The following is a 10,263-nucleotide window of genomic DNA, read 5'->3' as shown; positions in this document are numbered from 1 at the left end:
AGGAACTGGACGGGACGTGCAAGGCGCCCCCCCTCCTAAACCATACCAGGCAACCCACATGCCCTCAACATGGGGAGGGAAGGGCCCACCCAACCCAAAGCACCTTTTCCCCATGTTGATCTCTTCCCCACAACCCTGGGCTGTGGTTGTGATGGTCTGCAGGCAGGCGGCTTATCGTAAATGTCGGCCGTGTGACAGTTTGTAGATAGCTTAGGGGTGGGACCACCCAGCGATGTCACCTTGTGGCACCGCTCCCTGTGATGTCATTGACGAGTGCATGCTGGGTCGCCAGCATCACAGAAGGGCGGTGCCACCAGGTGACCTCGACTTGTGGCCCCGTCCCTTAGCTATTTAAGAACTGTCACATGGTGGGGCAGGCAGACCGCAGGAGTGTTCATCGCGAGCTGAGATTTTCTGTCTTTTTTTGGGTTCGCCAGTGCAGCAGGCGTCGTAATTGATGATGAATGCACATTAGGGGACATAGTTTTTTTTTTTAATAAAGGAATTGTCAAAAACTGGCTCCTGTCTTTATTCACTTTTACACTTTTTTGGTGAATGGGTAGGGGTACTATGTGCTCCATAGTCATTTACAAAGGGGGAGCCGGGATTTGGGGGCCCCCTTGTTTGAGGGGGCTTTCAGATTCTGATAAGCCCCCACCTGCAGACCCCAACAACCACAGCCCAAGATTGTGGGGAAGAGGCTTTGGGGTGGGGGGCACCCCCCCATGTTGGGGGCATACCGCATGGTCTGATTCAAGAAAGGGAGGGGGCGCTCGCTTGTCCCTTCCGTTTACTGACCTACCGGGCTGCATGCTCAGGTAAGGGTCTGTTAGGGATTTTGGGGGAGTGGGGTCCCACGCAATTTTTTTTTTATTTTGGCGCTCAGATTTGACGCAGCAGATTGCGTGTCGTGTGTAATTGACTTCAATGGAGTTGCACCAGAAACACAAAGTGCGTTTGTGATGTTTTTTTATGTGTTTTGCGTAAAAAAATTTTTTTTTTTCCCGACACGCAAGCTGCTGCGGGAAAAAAGTCCCTAACCCTTTCCAAAAATGCACCGGTTAAAAAACGCATGGATGTGAATGTGTACCATAGGAAACCATATTAAATGGAATTCCTAATGCTGCTTTTTTATTTTAGAAATATGAAAACCTGTTTGTATGTGTCCAGTAAGTCTAAGTAAAAGGCAAGGGCAAGCTAGGTCTGACAGCAACCTCCGTAGTACCGCCTCACTTTTAGGGGACTTTCAACGGAGAGAACAGACCTAGCTAACCAACATGTTGAGGCACCATTGTCCTGCCTAACATTGTATAATCAGTTTACCTACCTTTCCCCAGCCTATGATTAGAGAGTGAAAGAGTAGCAGCAATGATGATCTCATGCCACATTCTGATCTCTCTCTTCTCCTCTCACCAAATGAACAGTGGAGATTGGAGAACACCAATTAGCCTCTTAGATTTTGGTTCTACATTATTAGGGATTATAATAGACTGATACTAAGTCAAATTCCTGAATTTACACTAGCTGCATTTAAATAAATCATATTTTTTTTAATGCATTTAAAACTACATCAATGTGCGCCTTTTATAGCTTTAGAAATATGATCATTTTTAAGGCATTTATATGGCAAATTTTTATGATAATTTCTATGTAGAAACACTTACTAAATCTTTAATCTCATTTTGTTTTCGGACCTATTTGTCTTCTACAAAGGTTATGCGGCTGCTGTGCTTTTTCTCTCTTGACTCTTTTATGTCTGTACTTGTTTGCGTTGTAGAAATTCCTAAAAATAAAGAGAATGTACATGATTTCAGTTCTCTGGATAAGAATACAATGTTTTATTATAGAAATGAGTTAGTTACATGCTCAACATACAGTCATGTGAAAAAGTAAGTACACCCCTTTTCAACATATTTAAACATGCAAACATTAGAACTTTATACAACCGGTGTCTACAAATAAAGGTAATATATACTTGAATACCTTAACTGAAACAGAAAATGGACCGTTACTGGGACCTGAAGGCAAGATGAAGTGCACCTGATGTAAAAACTAAAGGAGGGGGGAAAGAAAGGACAGCTGATTTAGGATTATGTTTTGATGAATTGCTAGGTCTACTCTCGAGCCAGCTAGAGCGACAGAACATGTCCTTCCAAAGGAGCAGTCCACCCCTTGAAAGATTAATAATCACATTGAGATCAACGGCTCTTGGAGCAGTCCTGGTGGTGTGAGAATTGCAATCCCCAGGATGATCTAAAAGGATGCTATAAACAAGGGTTTTATATTAAAGAGGAAGTCAATTTCTATCTTTAAATTTTACCTATAGGTAAGCCTATATTAAGGCTTACCTGTAGGTAGTGTAAATATCTCCTCAACGTTCACCATTTAGGAGATATTTACTGTGCATGCAGCCAGTGACATCACTGGCACATGTGCTCTGAAGGAACGACCGCCCGTGCCATTCCTTCATCCGTGTGCTGTGATTTGCCAGTCACAGAGCCGGAGTCTGCGAACCCGGAAGCAAGATGGGTGAAGATGGAAGCTGTCACCAGCGATGACATCGTAACACTGAAAGGCTTTGTTTTCAGGTAAATTTCACATAATGTGCTAGTATGGGTTGCACACTAGCACATTTTGCCTTTGCTTTGCAGGTAAAAAAAAAAAAAACATGCAGCGGTTTACAACCACTTTATGGATTTCTGGTGAGTTGGTGAGGGGCAGATGATTGGTGCACGGATTATCAGATAGTGAGTGATGGAGCACTGTTAATAGTGTTTTAGGTTTGTTTTGTGACAGTAGAGTGCTCAAAAATTTGGAACATAGTTTAGAAGATATACTTGAATAAATCACAAGGAGAATGTGCCTTTTCAATCATTTATTTAACAAAAATATCAATAGGTGTAAATTTAATTTTGGAAAAATGCTGTTGTTAATAGATATCTCCTGTCCAAAAATAGTACAAATGATAATTTTTTTAAATTTAGTGGTATATTTCGTGCCATTACCATGACCCACCACCAGGGTTTCTAACTGTCATAAAACATTAACAGACAGTTTGTAAAAATAGTTTGATCCACAAGCTGTCCGTCAATGTCCGTTATGGACGGCAGTTGCCCTTAAAAAATATGGCTGTGTTCTGGCTTCACAACTGTGCATGCGCAGTTGTGAAGCCGGCCGGCTCAAGCTCAGGCTCGGGGCTCACTGCTCACAGACATTGGTGTACATTTAATAAACAGAGAAAAGCCGTGATCCTCAGGATCACGACTGATCTCTGGTGTGTACCATCTTAGGTAGTTGAGATGAAGAGCAGAGAACATGTCCTTCACTTCTCATCACAGTACATGACTGTCACAAACGGCCAGTTTAGAAAAGTGAGATCTGAAGATCTCACAGCCGTTACTCTGAAATATCTCCATTCCAGATTCTCCAGCTCAGAGGTGGAGAATCAGGGAGAGAAGCTGTGTGATTAGAGGAAGAAGACTTCTTTCTTCCTATATATCAGCACCAGTGGGTTCAAAATGAATAATAAAAAAAATATATCTATATATATCTATATATATATATATATATATATATATATATATATATATATATATATATATATATATATATATATATATATGTGTATGTATGTGTGTGTATGCATGTATGTGTAAATATATATATATATATATATATATATATATATATATATATATATATATATATATATATATATACTGGTGTGTATGTATGTGTGTATATATATATATACATATATATATATATATATATATATATATATATATGTGTGTATATGTGGGTGTGGGTGTGTGTATATGTATATATGTGTGTGCATATATATATATGTATATATACTGTATGTATGTATATATACTGTATATATGTGTGTGCAAGTGTGTATATAGATATAGATATAGATATTCAGTTAGTTTTCATGTGTCAGAACATGTCATTACATGTTCTTTTAAACTTTGGTTTCACTTTTTAAACTTGGCGGCACTGTAATCTCACAATATCTCATGAGATTACAGGCAGTCCACCCAGTTTTACACAGATCTCGGCCATTTTCAGAGGAAAAACTTCTCCTCTGATCACCCTGTGAGAAGTGAAGTTCTCTTCCTCCTAAACAGGGTGCCAGAGGAGATAATTTTTCTCTGGGAACTGCCGAGAAGTGAACTGAGATAAAACTTCTCAGTTTATTAAACGTACAGTCATGTAACTTGCACTGGGATCTCGGTGCGACAGTGACATTAGCGACAGAAGTTTGGTAAGTGAGTGAGAGACTTCCCCTATGTACATCCGGGCTGACCTCCCCCTTCCCCCCTCACCTAGCAATCTCCCCTCCCCCAACCTGTATGCCAGCTATGTGGGGCCTGGTATTATAACACATCTCTCTGTATACAGTCTATAGAGACCCGAGACCCTTGTGTAGTGTCTATAGGGGCCCCGGAGCCCCCTGTGTGCTGTATATAGGGGCTCCAGAGCTTCCTGTGTATTGTTTATAGGGGCCCCCAAATCTCCCTGTGTACTGTCTTTAGTGTCCCTGTTTACATCAGGGTCCACAGTGTTCCCCTTACACTGTAAGAACTGTCAGTAAAAAATGTGGCTATGTCAGTAAATTTAATATGTTGTGTTATTAAAAAATTGGATGTGACAGGATATTTTTGGTGTCATGTCATTAAATGTTACTTCAGGAGGTTGGCAACCAGTGGCGGCTGGTCAATGTGGCGCACAGGGGCCCCCCCCCCCCCCAAGGCAAAAAAAAAAAAGAAAGTGTTCCTGGGACGCCGGCCAACACTGCTGCTATGGAGAGGGTGGAGAGGGGTGGGAGTTTTGCTGTCATGTGCCTTGTTTTGTTTAGCTTGATTGGTGGCCCTTTAGATTGTGCTCGGGGCGCAGAGCTCTGCGCCCCAAACACTCCCACCTGCGATTCTGCGTCCTGTGATTGGTGGACGTCTGACGTCATAGGGGCGGTGCTTGGGCGTCACTCAGTAGAGCCATTCCACTCAGTATCTCTGCTGAGGACGGACCGGAGAGGACAACAAGCAAGCCAGCCAGGAGGAGGAGGAGGAGGGCGGCAGCTTTCCCAGGCCGGACTCAAGTTCAACACTCTGCAAACACAAAAGGTGAGTGCCTGACACTGGTCACGCTACACTGAAGGGGGCACGCTGTGGTCACTCTGCATTGAAGGGGGCACGCTGTTGTCACTCTACATTGATGGGGGCACGCTGTGGTCACTCTACATTAATGGGGGCACGCTGTGGTCACTCTACGTTGATGGGGGCACACTGTGGTCACTCTACATTGATGGAGGCACGCTGTGGTCACTCTACATTAAAGGGGTCACGCTGTGGTCACTCTACATTAAAGGGGGCACGCTGTGGTCACTCTGCATTGAATTGGGCACGCTGTGGTCACTCTGCATTGAAGGGGGCATGCTGTGGTCACTCTACATTGAAGGGGGCACGCTGTGGTCACTCTACATTGAAGGGGGGCACGCTGTGGTCACTCTACATTGAAGGAGGCACGCTGTGGTCACTCTGCATTTAAGGGGGCATGCTGTGGTCACTCTGCATTGAAGGGGGCACACTGTGGTCACTCTGCATTGAAGTGGGCACGCTGTGGTCACTCTACATTGAAGGGGGCACGCTGTGGTCACTCTACATTGAAGGGGGCACGCTGTGGTCACTCTACATTGAAGGAGGCACGCTGTGGTCACTTTACATTGAAGGGGGTATGCTGTGGTCACTCTACATTGAAGGGGGCAAGCTGTGGTCACTCTACATTGAAGGGGGCAAGCTGTGGTCACTCTATATTGAAGGGGGCACGCTGTGGTCACTCTACATTGAAGGGGGCACGCTGTGGCCACTTTACATTGATGGGGGCAAGCTGTGGTCACTCTACATTGATGGGGACACTGCTCACTGGTCACTCTGCATTGACGGGGGCACACTGTACCTTGATTACTAAAGGCCCCTTTCACACTTGTGTGACCTCAAAGTCACGCTATTTTTTACCGCATTTTTTGCCGCGAAGCAATGCCTAATACATTTTTTTTGTTTGCACCCCCCAAAAAATTTTGAGCACCAGCCGCCACTGTTGGCAACCCTACCCACCACTGAAGAATAGACCAAAATAAATTGATCTTGATGGCCCAGTGAGAGGTACGAGGGAACCCCCACTCAAGCTAGATATGGGTGAAAATGCTTTCTCCCTCCTGCGTTGTTGGTCTGCTTCAGGACAGAGTGGATTAAAGATTCTCCCTGGAGACAGCTTGGTGTCTGTGCTGGGAGCGCAATGTGCAGTGGGTATGCGCAGAAGATGACCAACCTCTATGAGGCCATATATGTATGTAAATTCCTTGGGAATGTTTTTTTTTTTTTTTTTTTTTTTACTGTTGGGGATGTGTTTTTCCTGTAACCCTAGGGAACCTGTTACACCTTTAAAACACAAAGACCACGATAGTTTTTCCTTCCATATTTTGCTGATATGGTGACATTTTTGTGAAATGTCCAAATGTTCTCCCAACAGTAAAGTCTTTCAACTCCACTCATCTCTACCACCAGAGACTGATAGTTAGTCTGGAAGGCAATAGTTGCTGTGACCATTACAGATGTGTGGCATTCTCCTCTGTTACTGAGAAGAGCTTTTAATGATATTTCCATGGTGATGGCAATGTGTTTAATATGTTCTGCATTTAGCTCCAAGGCTAGGTTCACACATCTGCATCCTGTGTTCTGTAGGTAGGCAGCCTATTCATTTCAGGTAGGGACCTGCAGAAATGAAGGGAAAGTCCCTGGCTCTTTTTTTTAAATTGTGCCATGCCACACCCAGTTGCATGGCCATACATTTTGGTACTCGTGAAAACATGCCGCATTTTCCGATGTGTATCAGTAACATTGAGAATTAAAGGCACCCCCGTGCGCCCACGCTAAAGAGCAACTCGTTCTGTCTGCAGGTCGGGAACATGTATAATTTTGTGAGCATTCCCGACCCACGCAAGTGTAAGCCAGTGTTAATTTTAGCATCAAATTTTGATTTAGTTTTAGTTATAGTCTTTTGGCTAAAATGCCATTTTAGTTTTAGTCTCATTTTAGTCATCTGCAAATGTTTTCGTTTTGGTCGTATTTTAGTCAACTTTAATCTCCAGGAACTTTTAGTCAAATAAAATCATTTTAGTCAACTAAAATATAATGTGTTTAGTTAAATTGTAATGCATTATTTAAGCATTTCTGTGGAATTTCTAAACTAATTATATACTCCTGGAGTAAAAAAAAAATCCAATATGTTATTTTTTATGGTATTTAGGTTTGAAAAAACTCACAGATACAGATTTAGCCTTGCCACTCTGGGAGGACTGCAAGGGCCTGTAATGCATACAGTGCTCTGGACGGCGGTCTGAGGAGGCCTATAATGCTGCAGTGCTCTGGATGGTGGTTTAAGGAGGCCTCTAATGCTGCACAGTGGTCTGAGGAGGCCTGTAATGCTGCACAGTGCTCTGGACAGTAGTCTGAAGAGGACTGTAATTCTGCACAGTGCTCTCAGGTCTGAGGGATGGCCTGCAATGCACAGTGCTCTGTATGCCAGTGGTCAGAGGAGGCCTGTAATGCACACACAGTTCTCTGGACGGAGGGTGGTCTGAGGGGAGGCCTGTAATTGTAATGTACATATTCACAGTGCTCTCTGCTCTGAACAGTCGTCGTCGGGAATGGACCTCTTGTCGGGAAGCCTGTAATGCGCAGTGCTGCTCTGGACGGTCATCTTAGAACTCGGAGGACTGTAATGCTGGATGCACAGCCTGCTAACTGCTACTAAGCAAAGCATGCTACGGACTCGAGTCACTTGCTTGCTGTGAGCAGAAGCAGGCAGGGATCCATGGAAACCTGAAGTTCACGAGTGTAAACGTCCCTGCCTTACAATTTTGTTTCATTTTGGTTCGTTAAAGAAAACATAACTGAATTTCATCATAGTTTTCGTCAGTGGATGAAAATATGGTGTACTTTTCGTTTCGTTTTCGTAACTGTAAAAAGGCCGCTGACCAAAATTTTGACGTAAATGTTTTAATTGACGAAATTAACACTGGTGTAAACCTAGACTAATTGATGTGACAGTTAAAACTACCTAAAGCAGAACTAAATCCTCCTGTCCTTTAAAGCCAGGGAAGCTGCCATCTTAGTGTGATCTGCAGATGCCACAGTGCTGCACATGTAACTAGTTGTGACATCAGCCATTTGATCTTTTGGCAGTTTGGTTGACAACCAACATTAGGGCCTCATGCACACAGGGCGTTTTTGCAGCTGCTTTTATGAGCGTCAGGCATTTTTTTTTGCAGCTTAAAAACGTCCCTCCATGTTATTTTATGGCCTCATGCACACACAGATATATTGAAGCTGTAAGTAGCATGGGTGTTTTCAAGTTGCAAAAAAAACGAGGACCGCTGCGTTCTGAGGACCGGCGTTACAGCTGTAAAAATGTCTGACGCTGCTAAAGGCTGCTAAACATTGCTTATGCAGTGTTAAGCCCAGTCATACATTTTTTTTTTTTTTTTTAATGTGAAAATCAATGGTTCCCATTGATTTGAATGGAAGTTGCATCCAAGTCAGATCATGATAATCAGACTTGTGGTGCGACTTGAGGCAGGACTCCACGTCAAAATGGAAAAAAAAAAACGGCATGGGCCCCCCCCCCCCCCCCCCCAGGTTCCATACCAGGCCCTTTGTAAAAGGAGAAGGTCGGAGGAAGAAGACCGGAGGAAGAAGACCTGAGGGAGAAGACTGGAGGGAGAAGATCGAAGGCAGATTCTTAATAAAGGACTACTCAAAACAGTCTCTTGTCAATATTTACACTACACTGCCTTTTTTTTGGGGTGAATGGTAGGGGTACCCCTACCCATTCACATGGGGGGCACAATCTGGGGGGCCACCTTGTTATAGGGGGCATCAAAATTCTGATAAGCCCCCTGCCCGCAGACCCCCACAACCACCACCCAGGGTTGTCAGGAAGAGGCCCTTGTCCCCATCAACATGGGGACAAGGTGCTTTGGGGTGGGGGGGGTGCAGAGCCCCCCTCCCCAAAGCACCACCTCCCCATGTTGAGGGTGTGTGGCCTGGTATGGTCCAGGAGGGGGTGGGTCCGCTCGCTTGTCATCATGATCTGACTTGATGCAACTTCTGTTCAAATCAATGGGCTTAAAGCTGTATCAAAGACAGCTCATAGGCAACCATTGAATTTGAATAGAGGCAGAAAAACACTGCTAAACGCTAACGTGGCTAAACATGCATTAACGCCAATGGAAAAAGCTACTAAAAGCACATTTTTACAGCTGCTTTTTCCTGGCATTGGTAGTGGCTCTGCTAACGCCCTGTGTGCATGAGGCCTAACAGTTATCATTCAAGGCATGCCATGAATGTAACTGTTTTGGGATACGGTTAAATCAATGGGTTTATTTCCAGTTGAAATAATTCATGAGCCAGGAGGTTTGAGACAGTTTTTCTGTTAGTGAAATTTCGTACCTTTTTTTTTTTTTTATAAAGCAAACAGAGAAAACAGGTTTATAATTATTATTACAATTTTAATTTATTTTATATTCACAATACAATTGCAACTACATGTTGCATTTATTGGCATTTAAAAGCCTGTTATGCAAAGAAAAGATATACTTTACCTTCTGAAGAGTCTAGCTGACTATCCTGCTGCCTCCCCGGTGAGTTATTCTCTTGTTGACCATCCTGCATAAAACAGCGACATGAGCTCATCTGCTGAGACGCTTGAATCGGAGCTGTGTTACCATGGCAACAACACCCCAAGTTGGGCCTGTTATCCACGCTGTTCTGGCTCTGTTGGGCACTTTCTTCTTCCGAGCCTTGTTTACAAAGGTGATGCTCTGCTAATAGTTGCAGTTCTGAAAGGAAGAGTAATGGTCAGACAAAGGTAACAAGAAGGCCAAAAAAACTTCATGTATGATCACAGCCAAACAATGTATGTACAGCGTGTGTTCACCAATAACTAGTTTCTCAAATTACCACTAGATGGCACTATATTCAAACTTCTTTAACTAAGAAGTCAATTATTAATTATTTAAGAATACAGTTGACCTAAATGTTAAATGATTCTTTGCCTTTCGCAAGTATGTCAAAGCTGCATAATAGAGGAGGCATGCACGCTGAGAGCTAAACTACATGGAAATGGTTAAACCTGTGCTACATTTATCCAGTATAATTTGCAGACAATGGAGCTATATACATCTAGTCCGCCGTCAGG

The 10,263-nt window shown here is 43.5% G+C and overlaps 1 protein-coding gene across 2 annotated transcripts in view; it reads right to left on the bottom strand.

Moving 5' to 3' along the window:
* Window positions 1-1,664: 1,664 nt before the first annotated feature.
* Window positions 1,665-10,263, bottom strand: part of PPP1R1A (protein phosphatase 1 regulatory inhibitor subunit 1A) — a 282,084-nt gene continuing 273,485 nt past the window's right edge. For both annotated transcript variants that reach the window (XM_082244626.1, XM_082244625.1), the window contains 2 exons: window positions 9,668-9,904; window positions 1,665-1,783 (listed from right to left, as the gene is read on the bottom strand). In XM_082244626.1, the coding sequence (XP_082100752.1) occupies window positions 1,695-1,783; window positions 9,668-9,904 (326 nt within the window). In that variant the 3' untranslated portion in view covers window positions 1,665-1,694. The remainder of the gene's footprint in view (window positions 1,784-9,667; window positions 9,905-10,263) is intronic.

This window comes from Pelophylax lessonae (genome assembly GCF_965119305.1).
Source record: "Pelophylax lessonae genome assembly, chromosome: 2".
NCBI lineage: Eukaryota > Metazoa > Chordata > Amphibia > Anura > Ranidae > Pelophylax > Pelophylax lessonae.
Note: the sequence above shows the minus strand (reverse complement) of the source record. Positions and strands in the feature narration are given on the sequence as shown.